The 18,524-nt window shown below is 43.4% G+C and overlaps 1 protein-coding gene across 1 annotated transcript in view; it reads left to right on the top strand.

Annotated features, from left to right (window-relative positions):
* Positions 1–18,524, top strand: part of WNK4 (WNK lysine deficient protein kinase 4) — a 129,116-nt gene that overhangs the window by 88,001 nt on the left and 22,591 nt on the right. Inside the window, exons 5-14 of the mRNA XM_075277362.1 lie at positions 12,460–12,548; positions 12,986–13,205; positions 14,204–14,561; positions 15,081–15,220; positions 15,366–15,442; positions 15,550–15,691; positions 16,165–16,281; positions 17,193–17,363; positions 18,188–18,242; positions 18,340–18,495. Coding sequence (XP_075133463.1) covers positions 12,460–12,548; positions 12,986–13,205; positions 14,204–14,561; positions 15,081–15,220; positions 15,366–15,442; positions 15,550–15,691; positions 16,165–16,281; positions 17,193–17,363; positions 18,188–18,242; positions 18,340–18,495 — 1,525 coding nt within the window. The remainder of the gene's footprint in view (positions 1–12,459; positions 12,549–12,985; positions 13,206–14,203; positions 14,562–15,080; positions 15,221–15,365; positions 15,443–15,549; positions 15,692–16,164; positions 16,282–17,192; positions 17,364–18,187; positions 18,243–18,339; positions 18,496–18,524) is intronic.

The raw sequence follows: 18,524 nt of genomic DNA on the forward strand, positions 1-18,524 counted from the left end.
TCTTGTACTCCGAATCCTTTCCAAAACAAACTAGCCCTGGGGCCTGACTGTAATTACTTATTAATGGAATGGAAACTTCAAGCCTATATATTTGATGTAATCAGCTTAATAGCCTACAGTGCGGCCGAAACTGCGGATGTGTGTCTGCCTGGTACTGCACTGAGGGCAGCGGAGACCAGTCTAATGCTGATTGCTCCTGGAATTGGCACCGGTACACACAGCGCTCTGTACTACGGGCTCAAGTCGCTGGTAAAACCTAAATCTACGACTGCAGAGAATATGGGAATAACATCATGGGCAGCGCTCTTGTCATATGGCATAACAAGGAGTCGTGTAAGAGCCAAGGGAAAAAAAAGATAAACTTTGGGAGATTTCTGAGCAGACTTTAGACTTTAATCTCTTAATCTTCTCTTACTGGAAGAGATTTAATCTCTAATTAGGATACAAAATAAGAAATTATGGCAACTTAATGTGAAACATCCATTAACCGTGACAGTGCGCTCCGTACCACTTAATAGGAACAGGTTTTTGTATGTTTTGTATGATTGTATTTTTGTTACATTGTATCAACTTATGGATTTTAGAATGTGTATATATATATATATATATATATATATATATATATATATATATATATATATATATATATATACATTTGTGTTAAATAGAAGCAGTCGAAAACTGTCCCGTAATATAAAGCGTTAGCCATATCTATCAATAATACAGTGCCACCTAGTGGACATATTAAGATAAATGGTAATGTTTTAAAGAATATATATCTATCTACCATCAACAATAGATATACTTTTACACAGGGACACAACTGTAAGGGTAGCAACAGCTGGGGTTAAACAAACAAGGGGACCCATCTACACTCTTTTTTTTTTTTGCATTTTTCCTGCGTGGCGACATCATGTGTTCATGATGACATCACTATGTTTTACTATCCGGTGCTGTGATGTCAATAATGGCCATTTTAGTGTACATGTTCTGAACTTGCTGAAGGTGGAACCCCATTGTAAGGTTTGTTACGGACCCCCGTGGTTTATTTTTGTGCTCCTGTTAGTACAGTTATGTTTAGCAATAGCAGTGGTCTGTAACATGTGCTGCTACATGATATTTGTTGTTCAGGTTGAAGACCCCTGAGATTTATGATTTTGTTATGACCCTACTGACAAAACTTACATTTCAACTATTCCATTTCCCAAAATGACCCTCACATATCTATCCCATTAAATGGAGCACTTTATGTTCTAATGGTCATCATTGATCATGTAGATAATGGGGTTCTCCAAGACTAAGATATTGATGACCTATCCTTATGTCCTTGGGAATAGTTCATCAGTATGAGATCATTGTGGGTCAGACACCCAGCGCCCCCACCAGTCAGTGGTTTGAAGAGACTGCTCACCAAATACAGCTCCATACATTGTATTGTGGCTACATGTGGTATTGCAGCTCAATCCTATTCACTAGCACTGTGCTACCCACTAGCCACATGACAAGTGATTGTGACATCATGGCTTGTGAAGCAGAAAAACATACACTGGGTGACCAGACTGAATATTCATCTTGTCATTGCACCCTAAAATCTGCCCCCAGGATCAGCCAGATCTACTACCTGCTTTAACCATATGTTTTTTCTACTAAAGCAGGGGTCCTCAAACTACAGCCTGTGGGCAACATGCGGCCAGCTGAGGACATTTTGGACCTGTTGGCAGGGGCGTGACGTCGCCTGGAATGCTCACTAACGGGGAATCCGTTACAGGATTCCCCGTTAGTGAGCGATCATTGCTTTCAGTTATATGTGCAAATGCACCTACAGCTGAAAATAGTCAGTGTAGGCCGCGATCCACGCGACCGCGGCCTACTCTAACTGCAGTGTGTGACCTCTGCCCTGACACAAGAGCGATGACGTAAGTCATCAGCTCCTGCAGTCAGAAGCAGGAGGACGCCTGGCGGGTCTTCATGGGTGAGTATAATACTGTGTGTAGAGGGGTATGGGGAGGGGGAGTGCGTACTGAAGAGCATATAACATTGTGTGTGTGTGTGAAGGGGAGTACTGAGGAGCATATAATACTGTGTGTGGGGGGAGCGTACTGAGGAGCATATAATACAGTGTGGGGGATGCGTACTGAGGAATGTATAATACAGTGTGGAGGGGTGTACTGCGGAGCAGATAATACTGGGGGGTGTACTGAGGAGCATAAAATACTGTGTGTAGGGGGAGCGTACTGAGGAGCATATAATACAGTGTGGGGGGTGTACTGAGGTACTGAGGAGCATATAATACAGTGTGGGGGGCGTACTGAGGAGCATATAATAGTGTGGGGGGGAGGTGTACTGAGGAGTGTATAATACAGCGTGGAGGGGTGTACTGCGGAGCAGATAATACATTGAGGGGTATACTGAGGAGCATATAATACTGTGAGTGGGAGGAGCGTACTGAGGAGCATATAATACAGTGTGGGGGGTGTACTGAGGAGCAGATAATACTGGGGGGGTGTACTGTGGAGCATATAATACTGGGGGGGTGTACTGTGGAGCATATAACACTGGGGGGGTCCTGCAGTGCAGTGTATATTCTTACTTTTTTTTTTTAAACTATATTTTGATCTGAAGAACAGTGAACTGGCCCCCTGTTTATAAAGTTTGAGGACCCCTGTAATAAAGTCTCTTGGTCTCTTCCTAACTTTGATGATACAAAAATCTAAAAATGCCCCTTGTCAGTATATGACAGCTCCAGCTGTTGGATGACTACGAGCGCCGCACATTGCCATCCTACCAGTCTGAGTTCACTTCACACTGAGATAATGTAGTTTTTCCTTTTCACACTAATTTCCTATCTGCGGTTCTGAGTTGAAGAGGAGAAGTAAAGTATTATCGCACTGTGAAATGGAGTCTGCTTGGCACCCCTGTATTCGCCCTTCTTCATGTCATTTAAGTAGTTGGTAAATGGCATGGAAGGGCTGCGGGGAGCTGCGTGCACAGGGAGAGGTATCCGATTTTGGAATGTTGTGTTTACAGGAGAAGGTCTGACAAGGTTTGGAAAGTTCAGTGCAGGAAAGCAGGTTTACATGATAAACATGTATAAATAGGGCATAAATGAAAAGCGGGCGAGAGCTGGGCACAGAGGCGGCCTTCTCTCTTTTATCAGATTTTAATTAGTCCCTAGTGATCCGCACACCTGGAGACAGGGCGCCCTATAGCTACAGCTGTGGACGCTTGCAGGTTTTGCAATATCCAACCACATATATTTCAAGATTTTTTGCCGAACACTCAGAAATGTAAGCAATTTATCACGTATTAGCAAGAAACGGAAAGAAAGTTGGAACCGGATCAACTGTGAGGGAAACATAGAACTCTATACATCCATAAAGATGGGAGTCAGCAGTTTTCTAAGCCCTACATGGTTGTATATTATTGACCCAACAATGTCTTTGTGTGTTAGAGAGAGAAGATGAGTTTAGAGGGGTTGCGTAAGGCCTTAAAATATCACATCCTGTTAGGCAAGGCCTATACGGCTGCAGCAATTGTGGCCTTAGGATACCTGGTGCACCATGGTGACCAATTTTCGCATTAGAGCTCTGTTGTAGGCAGAATTGTACAGGCCCACAAGGGATCAGGTGATTTTCCTTGTTAGTACTGGAAACAGAGTGGACCCTTTAGCAAGGCTGGGCCCCCACCCCTCATAGGCCCACCTTATCACATCCCCTGCTGGTGCGAGCCACTTAATAATTCAGGTGCCCTCCCACGGATTGGCCAGTATTCTATATTTAAAATTTCTTAAACTTTGTCTCCACTGAACTCTGCCCATTTTAATAAAAAGTTTTGAATATTACGCAGAAATAACAATATGGCACATCTGTGGAGCAAAAATAATCCCTGCACTAAACATGCACCACATATACTGGCACAGACAACTGGCATAGGTATGTGGATTAGTAAATTCCCCAATGGGATAACTGAGTTGACATGTCAGCACGGAGGCAGACAAGCGCGCCAGCAACCACCTTCTTGATGTCGCTGTGGGGCCCCCAGTGATCAGTCATCTTGCTTTTGTATGATGTCTGCTGCAGTACGGAAATATATTCCTGGCTTACAAGGGCACTAGTACAAGGCAAGCGGGACAGGACAGTATCCCAAGTTAGGCTCAATTCACATCTGCGTTCAAGTTTCCGTTCAGAAAGTCCACTTGAGAAGCCCCCCCGAACAGAAACCTAAACGCATAGAGAAGCAGTTACATGGGAAATCACACGGATTCCGTAGACTATAATAATGGGGTCCGTGTGGTTTCCCCATGCAACATGAGAAGAGAGCAGCACTTTTCTATCCGCATGTTTCGCGTGGAATCCGAACGGAAACCACACAGATCCCATTATAGTTTATGGGGTCCATGGGTTTCCTTAGGTAATCACTTTTGCGTAGAGGTTTCTGAACGCAAATGTGAACAGAGCCTCGGTACTATAAGACCTGCCTGGTAGATACACGGTTACTATCAGTACTGATCAGAAACAATTCCTAGACTCAAACATCAAAATCCACAACGCCTCTAATAAATAGCCATTTACAATTATTTCATCTTGTTCATAAGAACCTTTAATCACATCACTGAGATCAGTACAATTTCGTTCCAAGAAGCGCTGATCCCCGAGGGTCTGTTGAAGCTTGCACAATTTTGTTTGTTTTTTTCACATTTGCAATGAAGTAAATTCCGTACTAATTGTTTTCTTCCTGCCAAGTAACTTTGTTGTGCCTCACATGAGCTGCCTTATGGCTGGCAAGTATCAAGCTGTATATAGGGTTTTTATTATTATTAGAGATGAGCGAACACTAAAATGTTCGAGGTTCGAAATTCGATTCGAACAGCCGCTCACTGTTCGAGTGTTCGAATGGGTTTCGAACCCCATTATAGTCTATGGGGAACATAAACTCGTTAAGGAGGAAACCCAAATTCGTGTCTGGAGGGTCACCAAGTCCACTATGACACCCCAGGAAATGATACCAACACCCTGGAATGACACTGGGACAGCAGGGGAAGCATGTCTGGGGGCATAAAAGTCACTTTATTTCATGGAAATCCCTGTCAGTTTGCGATTTTCGCAAGCTAACTTTTCCCCATAGAAATGCATTGGCCAGTGCTGATTGGCCAGAGTACGGAACTCGACCAATCAGCGCTGGCTCTGCTGGAGGAGGCGGAGTCTAAGATCGCTCCACACCAGTCTCCATTCAGGTCCGACCTTAGACTCCGCCTCCTCCGGCAGAGCCAGCGCTGATTGGCCGAATTCCGTACTCTGGCCAATCAGCACTGGCTAATGCATTGTATTGGCGTGATGAAGCAGTGCTGAATGTGTGTGCTTAGCACACACATTCAGCTCTACTTCATCGGGCTAATAGAATGCATTGGCCAATCAGCGCTGGCCAATGCATTCTATTAGCTTGATGAAGCAGAGTGTGCACAAGGGTTCAAGCGCACCCTCGGCTCTGATGTAGCAGAGCCGAGGGTGCGCTTGAACCCTTGTGCACACTCTGCTTCATCAAGCTAATAGAATGCATTGGCCAGCGCTGATTGAAGCAGAGCTGAATCTGTGTGCTTAGCCAACTACTCCACCGGTGTAGTTGAGCTAAACACACACATTCAGCACTGCTTCATCACGCCAATAGAATGCATTGGCCAGCACTGATTGGCCAGAGTACGGAATTCGGCCAATCAGCGCTGGCCAATGCATCCCTATGGGAAAAAGTTTATCTCACAAAAATCACAATTACACACCCGATAGAGCCCCAAAAAGTTATTTTTAATAACATTCCCCCCTAAATAAAGGTTATCCCTAGCTATCCCTGCCTGTACAGCTATCCCTGTCTCATAGTCACAAAGTTCACATTCTCATATGACCCGGATTTGAAATCCACTATTCGTCTAAAATGGAGGTCACCTGATTTCGGCAGCCAATGACTTTTTCCAATTTTTTTCAATGCCCCCGGTGTCGTAGTTCCTGTCCCACCTCCCCTGCGCTGTTATTGGTGCAAAAAAGGCGCCAGGGAAGGTGGGAGGGGAATCGAATTTTGGCGCACTTTACCACGTGGTGTTCGATTCGATTCGAACATGGCGAACACCCTGATATCCGATCGAACATGTGTTCGATAGAACACTGTTCGCTCATCTCTAATTATTATGGTTACTTTGCAAATACCAGCTGTTTGCTCTGATCATTTGCAACATCGTATACAGAGAAGGGCCGCCTTTTGAGACAACCATCCATGATGGCATTCAAGGGCTGTTCCAGTACATTTTTAGCACATAGGGAGGCCTAAAGTAACAAACAGTATATACTCACCTGTCCGTTAGGGGTTATCATATGGGTAATCTCCGCTCAGATCCCCAGTATTCCTGACCTTTAACCTACACAGGACAGTGTCAGCCAATCAGTGACTGAGCAATGATGTTCTGTACAAACAAAGGAAGTAGACAACGCCGTTGTCTGTGTAGTGGATGAATCAGGTACTGCATTTGAATGGGACCTATGATTCAGTGTCTTAGTCCCACCACCGCACAGGGAACAGAGCTTCCTGTGATTGATCAGTGGGGGTGCCAGTTGTCAGGCCCCCACAGATCTGATATTAGTGACCTATCTATTGAATAGTTCATTAATATTTTTAGCTCACTTTAAAAAAAATAACGTTTTAAAGGGAATCTGTCACATTGTACATTCAGTCCAATCTGTAGGAGGAGCTGAGTAGTTTAATATCATGTATATTTTTATGGGAAAACATTCAGTTTAACTTGAATTTCGTTAAATTTCTGTCCTGTCTAGGAGTCCAGTGGGCGGTCCTATTCTGTAATTGACAGCTATCTCCACTTGCAGACTGGGAAGGCTGTCACTGGATAGAAAAGCCCACTGGACTCCTAAGAAGAGCAGGGAATTAAATGAGTAAAATATACTGAATATTTTATCTATGTATCAGTGGCATAACTAGGAATGGCGGGGCCCCTAGGCGATCTTTTGACATGGGGCCCCCCAGAGTATAATGATTGGAGACGCAGGGGAGGTGACAAACATAAAAAACACTGTTACTTACCTCTCCCAGTCTCCACGGTACTCCCCACATATCTCATCAATGTTGGAGCAGACGTCACCTGGCCCATGCCAGCATCGCGATGCATAATGACGCTGGCCTGGGCTACATGATGTCTTTGAGGTGACCAAACAAAGCCAAAGCCTGCTGGAGCGCAGGTGAGATAAGTAACAGTGTATTTTTATGTTCCCTCACCTTTCCTGGGCCTCCGATCATTATACTCTGGGGTTAGAAAAGACCCCAAAGTATAATGATAGCAGTGTTTGTGGGGTTCGCGGGCCCCCAGCCTCACTTACTGATCACTGCTCCTGCTCACAGCCGCCTCCCTCCCGGAGAAGGGGAAGCACAGGCAGCTGTGAGCAGGAGTGGAGCGGTAAGTAAATAGGGCCGAGTTACTCCAGCAGGTAACGGCCTATTTAAGAAATACACATCAGGGGCCCTCTAATGTCCCGGTCCCTGTGGCAACCGCTACTGCTGCTACCCTGTTAGTTGTACCCCTGCCATATATATATATTACATATATATATTATATATATATGACATGTCTCAGCTCATCAAGTTTCCATTAAAAGATCATTTCCACTAAAAATACAGTTTCTTAGATGAGTAGGTGGTAAGACTTACCATATATACTAACCATATAACCTATATATACTTTTCTGGATATATTATGTGTCTTGCGTGCTACGTATATTTATATATATATATACAACGAATTTTAGGGTACGTGTCCCTTTATTTATGTTTCTATGTAGATTCGGCCCCACTACTTTTGTTAGGCGTAGGTAGACTGATGTCTCTGTTATGGTTTCCTGCATCAACAAGTAGGCAGCACTTGACACTCCCTCCCACTCACCAATGATCTCCAGCTCCAAAATCCATGAAGCACTCTATTAACCGAGGCAGCACAAGCTGCGCATTCATTCTGAGCTTTAGGTTGCCAGAGAAAACAAACCATAGAGAGAGCTAAAAAATATTGTTTACAGGGACTGGACTGACTGTGCTGTTCTCCGAATTATCTGAGGCCAAGTAAGGTGCATAGAATGTAGGGGTCAGCCCTTGTCAGTAACCTTAAGACTATTCTTGTTTATATAATGCCCTTTACATTACACTTTGACGTTCCTAGGACCGCGTTGTTTTTGGTATAAGACCTTTGGTTTAATGTTGCGTAAAGGGCCTTTCATTTGCCCTAAGATATTACCTTGAAGTCTAAGGCTTGTCAATCCAAGTTTTCCTGCAACTGTACACACTGTGAGGCAAGATTTTTATCTTGGAGGTTTAGTTAGATTTTATGCAACATTATACTTATTTGATGTTACGATAATAAACATACTGATGTTAGTAGATAAGTCAGACGAGTGAGCCAAACATGTTGTCAATCTTATTACTTACATTGACACATCACATAGGCTGGAAAAGTGGTGAGATCAGGACATGTCTATCCATCTTCAAAGGGGTTGTTCAGTTTTATACAAAATCATACACCCTTGTACTGAGTCTTATGGTAATAAAGGGGTTCTTTGTATAGGATAGCCATCTCCTACCCATAGCCGTAGTAGTAAATGGTTACAAAGAGTGTCTCTCATTTTATAGTACTCATCCATTACTGCAATACATAGACAATCCATTATTTTGATTGGGTGTTGTGTAATGCTTTATTCTCCCTGTGGTGGCGCTGTAGCTAAATGAAATACGTACTGCCATGTTTCCCCATAACTTACAGGTGATAGGTGGAGGTCCTAGCAGAACTTTATTTTTGTCATTGGACCCTTCGATCAAAGGGATTGTAATTGAAAGTCTCTATATATAAGGAAAGGGTCACTGTGAATAAGTACATTTAGTGACGTGTCCTGGTACCCCATACCTCTTATGTCGTCTTGAGTGAAAATAAATCTGATATCTGGGGACATAAAGCCAATTTTTTAAAGCTGACCTTTGGGAGCCCTGAAACACACTGGCGACCATATTTCGTATAGACATGACACACTCCATTTGTGTTGCATGCGTCACCCCTTTTTCTTGACGTGGATGCAAAGGTGGCCCTGATAAATGGACAGCCCAAGTGACATATAACAGAAAGGATTTTTGCCTACCCTTCCAGGACCCCTTTTTCACGGGAGCCTCTCGGATGTTGACACGTATAACATAAAGGCAACTATATAGGACTACAATAAAAAAGGATGCCGCATAAAAACACGGAGACCCCCAGTAACTTATATATGGAGACTTATGACTCACTTAGTATTTACTATGAATTATATTACTGGTGATGGTGTTGTCCCTACTATAACAATTCCTTGTTTTCTTTCCAGCGACGTTAAAGCTACTGCAGTAATATTCTAGTATTTGTGTCCTAGCAACACATTTACAGGCTGGAAAGTTTCCTCCAACCTAATCCTCTTGTGGCGGGACAGGTTATGTTTTCAGGTTCGGCTTCATGAGAAACACCGGAGAATAACTAATAGATTTTTCCTGGATATTATTTCTGGAATTATAATTTGGGATGAGAGATGAATGTCGGGATTCTGGGATTGTGTAGTGTTTCCATTACAGAAGATTTAGGGGTGTGAAATGGCTAGGACTAAATTTAGTAATGATTGACTTAATAGTAATGTTATTATTATTATAAATGGACTATAAATGTTGGTATAAAAAGAATTGACTCTGTTCAGAATAGTGTCATGGATTCTGTTTATAACAGATGACATAACGCTATAACGGATTGTTTTTTCACTGACCCAAAGTGATACTTGTGGACACATCATTGGGGTGTCAAGAGGACCTTTCACCATCTCCACCACTTCTTAGTATGTGTTGCTCTACCAATTCCAGCATAATTGGAAATTTTTTCTCTAGCCCCCACCATTCCCGAGCAATAAGTGCCGGTAGTTTTGGTGCCTGAAGATTTACTTCTGCTCTGTACTGTCAGGTGGGCGCAGTCAGGTAGGGGGTGTGATTCATGGCTCCAATCAGAGGCAGGCACCGTCTTGGTTATAGAAATTGCAGCATGTCTATTATATCTACAGAAACAGGCGTTTCCCTATAGATATAAATGAAGTATAAAGATTGCAGAGAAAACATCTGCGAACTTTCTGTGCTGTGGGAAGAACCGTGATGCGTTGCCACCGCGGCTTTCCCGCAGTGCTTTTTTGCTACGAGACGTGACATGGGGCCTTAGCCTCAAAGAATCCTTATAATAGAGATGTTCAGAGTTCCCATTATTATTTTGTGTATTTATTATTGAACATATTATGTGGTGATAGACTTATATAGAGAAGCATAAATCCCGTCACCGGATAGAAAGCATGTAAACGCAGAGCCGACCTGCGTCTGTAGACAACATAACAGCTCGTAAATGGAGCATATTGGTCCTTGTATTCAGGCCCGGTAGAAATGTGTAAGATAAATAGCTGCTACTTTGCAAACCCTTGAAGATAAATAATGGAGCTACAGGGATTACAATGTACAATCCCTTTAAGATTCCTCCTGTCAGTTTGTGTTTTAATTGCCATACATTACGTAAAACCCATGTGCGCTCCTGTCGGCCGCCTGTGTATGTAACACATCAGCGCTAAATTAATTAGGACAATAAACTCCACCGATCCCAAATACGTCTACAGTTACCGAGCGTCGTCCTGGTTACGGGGCTGATAATATACATTAAACCACGTGAAGCACAACACAGGCACATGTGAGGCTCGTATGGAATAGGCTGGAGGGATTGTGGTGGAGAAGAGAGGAATAAGGGCTCCGAACTGCATCATACTACATAGATAGATAGATAGATAGATAGAGAGAGAGAGAGAGAGAGAGAGAGAGATAGATAGATAGAGAGAGAGAGAGAGAGAGAGAGAGAGAGAGAGAGATAGATAGATAGATAGATAGATAGATAGATAGATAGATAGATAGATAGATAGATAGATAGAACAGTAATGGCAATATCTGGATCCCCACCAATCTGACATTCATGAGAAAATTTCAGTTGATTGTTTTAATTGTTACTGTAACATCCCTGGCAGACTAAGGTAGTAAACAAGTCAATGTGAATATCCCTGGTGGCAGGGGCGTAACTACCGTGGTAGCAGCAGTAGCAGCTGCCACAGGGCCCGGACCATTAGGGGGCCTGGTGACAGCCGCTACCGCTGCGTTTTTTTTTTTAAATAGGCTGTTACGGGCCCTATTCACTTGCCGATCCTGGCTGGGCCGGGATCGGCAAGTGACACCGCGGGCCCCACAGGGGCTATCATTATACTCGGGGGTCTTTGCAGACCCCCGAGTATAATGACCGGCGGATCGGGAGAGGTAATAAACATAAAAAACTGTTACTTACCTCTCCGCGATCCTGCCAGGCCTCCGTCCTACTGTTGTCTGACGTCACATGAACCCGGCATGCTTCCCGAGTCATGTGACGTCCGACGTCATTAACGAAGGACGCGAGCGGTGGTCAGCACAGGAGGACAGCACAGCACAGGAGCCGGGGAACAGGTAAGAAGCAACAGTGGGGTTTTTTTTTTAATGTTTTTATTCCCCGGGTCTCTGTTTATTATACTCTGGGGTCTGAAAAGACCCCAGAGTATAATAATTGTTTATGGGTGTCCACAGAGGGACACTATTGGGGTTAATACTGTGTGCAGGGGCCACTATTGGGGTTAATACTGGGTGCAGGGGCCACTATGGGGTAAAATACTGTGTGCAGGGACCACTATGGGATATAATACTGTGTGCAGGGACCACTATGGGACATAATACTGTGTGCAGGGGCCACTATGGGCTATAATACTGTGTGCAGGGGCCACTATTGGGGTTAATACTGTGTGCAGGGGACACTATTGGGGTTAATACTGTGTGCAGGGGCCACTATTGGGGTTAATACTGTGTGCAGGGGCCACTATGGGACATAATAGAGTGCGGAGGAGGGGGTCGGTCGAGGTCTTCGGCGTCAGTTGGGATGGGGGGGGCCATGTCAAAAGTTCGCCACGGGGCCCCGCCATTCCTAGTTACGCCACTGCCTGGTGGTCTAGGGAAGTGAGAGAGTTAATAATAACATCCCCGGTGGTCTGTACGCCGCTTATACACACATAGATACTGATTTTAATCCCCTCCCCCATAGGCCTCTGTGCAATTGATCAGACCAAAAAGAAATATGTCCGCCAATGTCTTAGTGCCGTAAATATGGTGTTGTGGAATTCTTCGTTATATATAGAAGAGGACAAGTACTGTTTAACCTGAGCTCCTGGCATACAGCACTGTTTTATGGTCACCCTCATTCGGTGTGCCCAGTCTACAGGTCGGCGGCATGTTACTATTTCAGATGCCCCATACATAACGACACTTGGCCAAATCTTTCTGACCTGACATTACTTTTCTTTCCATCGTCTGCAGGGCATGAAGCCAGACAGTTTTTATAAAGTTAAAGTCCCAGAGCTTAAGGAGATCATCGAAGGCTGTATACGCATGAACAAGAATGAAAGGTAAACTACACTGACCTAAGCGGAGGACAATAGCTTCTCATAGACCTGGGGGAGAGGTGCAGAGAGACGATTAGGGAGTTGTCCTTGGGCAATCACAGGTTCACCTTTGGTGTGAGCTTCAGCGGATTCATTTATTGACTTTTACTTTACACCTTAAGCCATCCCCAGATGTAAATGGAATATTGTATACCCATGAAAGCATGGTTACACCTGTCTGACCACTATTCTATTCAGAATGGGGTGTAACAGATAGAGTTTCAGTAGTCAGACCCCCACCAATCCTGTGGATAGCGAAAAAATTGCCGAGATGGGAAAACCACTTTAGAGGAATTACATCAACAGTTACGAAATGGGATTTTAGAGTCTTCAACCTTCCACCTTTTTTCCTTTTCTCATTTTACAAGATATAAACAATGAGTTCCTATCACCCTTGACAGATATACCATCCAGGACCTGCTAGAACACTCCTTCTTCCAAGAGGACACTGGGGTCCATGTTGAATTGGCTGAGGAGGACGATGGCGTTAAACCAGCCCTGAAGCTTTGGCTGAGGATGGACGACTCCAAAAAACTACATGGGAAATACAAAGATAATAATGCTATCGAGTTCTTGTTTGATCTCTACAAAGATGTAGCTGAAGAGGTGGTCCAAGAGATGGTAAGAATAGAGCAAACTCACAATATTTTATAGAGAGGTATCTCAATGTTTGATACTTGATCCTCTAGTCGGTGTGGTCCATATTAAGTAGTGATATAAGAATAATGAGGATCATCCACCACAATGATATAAGTCGTAGGTACTAGACTGCACTTGTATGTAGCATTTATTAATATGGAGCCTCACCCCGAGCACATGTCAACTCTACCAATGTCCCATTGTTTAGAATGGATTATGACCACGTCATAACTTACTAAAGCTAAATCTCATTAACTATGACATACATTGTCCAGTGATTCATAGCATTGATTCTTTTGTATATCATTTCACTATGTTATCTCCCAGTTGTATGTTCAATACAGTCTTAATTGCTACATCCTTAAGGCCCCCCCCCCCATACACATAAAAAGTCAGCTGAATCCAGGTCCGCTCAACTGTCTTCAGTGTATAGGACCCTCTAGATTCTCCCTTGAAATCATCTGGAACAAAGGAAGACTTGGGCATGTGGAATTTTATCATGTCCAATCTTTTGTTTTTCCATTGGGGATAAGTTGTCACCACAAGCACCCTTAGGCCGGTCTTACATGGCCGTAATGATTTTACGGTCTGCAAGTTGCTGATCAGCTACACTAGTTGCTGATCATCAACATAGACTCCGCAGACGCCCGTAAACTGACGCACTTGCCCATAGAGTTCTATGGGCGAGTGCCGCAATTCACGGCCATTACGGACATGTTCTATAAATTGCGGACCACGGTTGCGCCCGGCCACACCACGGATAAAATATCCGGTGGCGTAAGAGGCCGCATTGAATATAATGTGTCCGCAAATGGTCCGCAATTGAAAACCCTCAATTGCGGACCATTTGCGGACTCATATTACGGCCGTGTAAGACCAGCCTTATCTGTGCTCCGGTTTGGGGGTCGGGAGGAATGGCTGTTGGATAAATATTTGCTGTTGAAGTATATACATAAATCTTTTTTACATGTGCTTCTTAGGTGGTGCTTAACTTTGTTTGTGAAGCTGACTACAAAATTGTGGCAAAAGCTATCCGAGACCGAGTATTAGCCATAAAACGCAAGCGAGAGAAAGTTAGGCGTGCCCAAGAGGAACTGAAGAAGAAAGAGGAGGAGAAGCAACAAAGCATTCTCCAGCTTCTTGAGCAGCTAAGAGGACCTCAGAGCACGACCACCATTACTACTCCCGATGCAGCACCTGGTCCTACATCTCTACCTACAACATCAGACTCTGCCGAATCAGTCAACAGTGGGACATTTCTGCCAGAACCCGAGGAGCCAGAAGCAGACCAGCATCATCCATTCAACTTTAGACACTCTTGTTACTCTTCTGCTGCATGTAAGTTATATCATTTTCCCAAGTATACTGAGAATATTATTTAAGTATATGCCATGTATTTATATTTGGTTATCGTAAGATAGTGTAGGATCATATTGGCAAAATTACCGTAATTGGTTCCTGGCATGGTATCTAAAAATTGGAGATTGTAGACACCTGAATAAGTACAGACACCAACAGTGGTCAAGTTTAATTTGTAGTTCTTGGGCCCCAATGCAAAATCTCTAAGGGGCCTTTTCCTATCTTGTGCCATTTAGAATATTGGTATGTTGTATGTGATAGAGACACCTTTGGGGTCCTCTCATGGTCCAGGGACTGGTATCGACTGTTGCACCCCCCTCTAGCTATGCCCCTCCAAACAAGTCTTACTTTGTAGAATGAGTCAAGATGGTAACTGTCTAATAACCACATATCCAGAAGGTGGTGAAATGTAATGGCTCATGGCTAATATGTTTGGTCTTCTTTAATGTCTTCTCCTGCCAAGCATTCCTATATAACATACTTGTGTCTGTTATGCAGCGGACTGTGACACAGATGGGTACCTCAGTTCTTCTGGCTTTATGGAGGCTGCCGATGGGTCCCAAAGACCTTCAAGTGATGCCTCTCAAGAAGACCCTAATAGCCCCCCAAGCACTCAGCAGGAGATATGTTTTCCAGGGGTGAGTATCAAAATAGCTTTGAGATGATCTTCATCCCTTAAATGAGAATGTTGGATATTTTTATTAAATGTAATATCAGACATTGGATATTTATTTTATTATTATACGACTGAGGAGTAAATCTTTCACGGCCTTCTTTTCTCAGAGCATTGCTGTCAGTGTGAATTCAGACCTAACTCCTCCACTTGGACTTCCCAGCGACATCTCTTCTGCTGCGGACAGGTGAGCAAAACCAAAAAATAAAGGGTCTAAGCTATCCTCCTGTTTGTTGTGATCTTCGGTAATATCTACTTTAGTATATTATTCAGCTTGTTAAAATGTGTTTTCAGCTACGCATCCGATGTGGCCTCGGGGATGAGTGACGGTTGTGAAGGTCTCTCACCTGGAGAGCGCAATGTCAAATCGCCTGTGAAGAAGACACCTGCCAAACTCTTGCGCCGAAAAGCAAGGTCAAGACTACGTATAATTAATGTAAGCGTTGACCTAATGGATATCTGAAGCTCACTGTATATTTGTAACATAGACAAGTTTTGGGAGAGATTCGTAGAAATTGGTCCAAGCAGTATTTTACCATGATATGTCATGAATGGTTGGTCCTTTGCGAACGGCACCCCATCCTGCCTGGTGGAGATACCCTTTTGAGGTTTCCTACACAATGGTATATCTTTAAGCAAGAGTGATCTCACTTTTCTTCGGCATTGCGGTAAAATTAGGTGTTATTTGATAAAACGTATGTTGCCATGGTGTCCTAGTCCACGAAGATCAGCCTGATAATGCCTAAGAATAGCCCTGGCATGTCCCTTAATGCATCTCCTGCTTAGCAAAAATATTTGAATAATGTTAATCCCTTGTAAAATAACCTAACAAATACATGAGTAATACGCCTAAAATACCGAATCACTGTCCAGTTCCCACAGTAAATTTTTTCTTTGCTTTTTGTACAGATTTCGGATAAAAGTGACCGGGTTGTAGAGTGTCAGCTGCAGACCTACAATGGTAAAATGGTCACTTTCAAGTTTGACTTGGATGGCGACAATCCGGAGGAGATTGCAACAGTTATGGTAAGTAATTAAGTATATCGGAAGGGAAATTGTGTCCTCATGCTATATAATGGTTTATACCACTGAAGCCTGGGATTAGACGTCAGTGGCCATACGGGGTATGCCAACATCATATCACTTTAACACAAGCGCCCCCCATGGGCCAATTGAGGCCCATTCGCAGTAACCTTAAGTATTCAGAAACCATTTCTACCAGTTAGTCCCTCCATATTCTAATCCCATGTGAACTCTTGGAGCCTTGGTTTTTAGATGTGGTACTGGACTTACCTACCCTATAAACCTGCCCTATAATATTCTAAACTATACATTAATCTTATAGCATAATATAAGTAATGTTTGCTGTACTACGTACCTTTTCTGCATTGGCTCACTTGGAAAGCATACCGCCGAAAAAGTAAGCTGATGCATATCGAAATCACAAACTCTTGCCATCCATTGGGTGAATGGGGCCTATGGCTACCTTCAGGGCCTGGTCCAGGAGACTGATGTAAACACAGTCCAAGTATATGACAGGTGACATTTTCGGCAGCTTGTCCGCACAAGTTAAATAAATACTTTTCAAGTACCATCGTGTCTTGTTTGTCCCAATTCCACTCTTAGGGTAAGTGTCAGGCTTTGACAATACGCCCTCTATTCCTCCTTTGTTACTGGGATAACTTAATGTGTCACACTCCTCAAGCTTCCAGAACTAGAACAATACAACCAGGCGGACAATGTGCTGGAAACATTACATAACCACTTATACTGACATTACGGCACGGGCTGTACAGCCATACCCGTCACTTACAGACCTATCTAAGTTACTTGTATTGCAATAGCTGTAGCATTTGGCATAATTTGGGGTTCCTTTAAGTTTTATCACAGGGTGAGTTCTGGTAAGTTGTCACTAACATCAGTTTTTTATTCTCCAGGTCAACAGTGAATTTATTATGCAGTCGGAAAGAGAAAGCTTCACCAATAGGATCAAGGATATCATCCATCGTGTGGAGACCCTCCTGAAAAAGGAGGCAAATGGAGACAGAGAAGATGACATTGATAGGCTATCTACCGGTCCATGCACTGCATCTCTGCCGAATTTACAGGTATGTTGCATCAGACTCCATGTTCTTATCAATAATTTTGGAAGTTAGGGTTCACACTATTGCTGGTTAATATCTGTTGCTCTCATCCATCACAGAATGATAGCAACGGACATTAAAGGACAGATGCATGTAGAATCGGCTCCGTCTGGTGTCTGTCTGCATTCACCCCTATGTAAAAACCATGACGTTGTATATTCCGTGTATTGTATGATCGTGTATTGTATATTCATTGGTAGCAGACACAGTCGGAGTTGGGACCATTCTCATCCGTTACTCTATTACAGTTAATGTCCTATGAGGGATGAGAGCAATGGACTGTACTAGCAGCAGTGTGAGCATACCCTTAGTAATGTTATTATATTGTTAAAGGGATAACAAGCTCGCCACTGTCCACTGGATAGGTGGGTGGGGGTCCAACCACTGGAATGGAGTAGTCAGGTTTCCCTCTTTGAATGAAGTGGTGATCGCTCATGCGCTCTGCCACCATATGCACTTCTGTGGGTCTGCTGGAGATATGTAGGGAGTTTGTATGTCCTACCTATGTTTGTGTGGAATTATCTTATTCCCTTATGGATAAGGAACTTAGGTTGTGCCCAAATGAGGCCATGACTGACAATACAGCAAAGCTGCTCCAGAAAGACTTCCACTAATCTAGCAGCTATATCCTATTATATCCTATCTGGATAGAGGATTACTTGATATTACCAGAATACTCTTTTAGCCACCATAGAGATAAGCCATTCAGTGCAGAATGGATATGAATGGGTTTCAAAGCAAGGATTTTAGCAAAATAGTCAATAGATCATTTCTATCTTTATCCACAGGCTGACCCTCAACTTCAAGAGCTATCCCGTTCCTTCTCCTCTTCTTCGCTCAGTGGTAAGTCTTTGGAATTATCCTGTCCTTCCACGGATTCTTTATTAACTGTCCCCCATATTGATGTCTCCAATTCATGATCTTTTCCTTTTCTTTGTAGATTTAGCATGTACGAGCCCCAGCAAAGGAATGGGTTCCCCTGGTCAAGTCTACCAGAGCAGTCCTGTTCTTGACAATGATGTATTTGGTCCAGCTGGACCTTTTATGGGCCAACCAGATCTTAGAACGAAATCTGTTCCACCTGCTATGACTATAGGTAATTCTTTAATTTATATTATAGTTAAA

This window comes from Leptodactylus fuscus, chromosome 6 (genome assembly GCF_031893055.1).
Source record: "Leptodactylus fuscus isolate aLepFus1 chromosome 6, aLepFus1.hap2, whole genome shotgun sequence".
Taxonomy (NCBI): Eukaryota; Metazoa; Chordata; class Amphibia; order Anura; family Leptodactylidae; genus Leptodactylus; species Leptodactylus fuscus.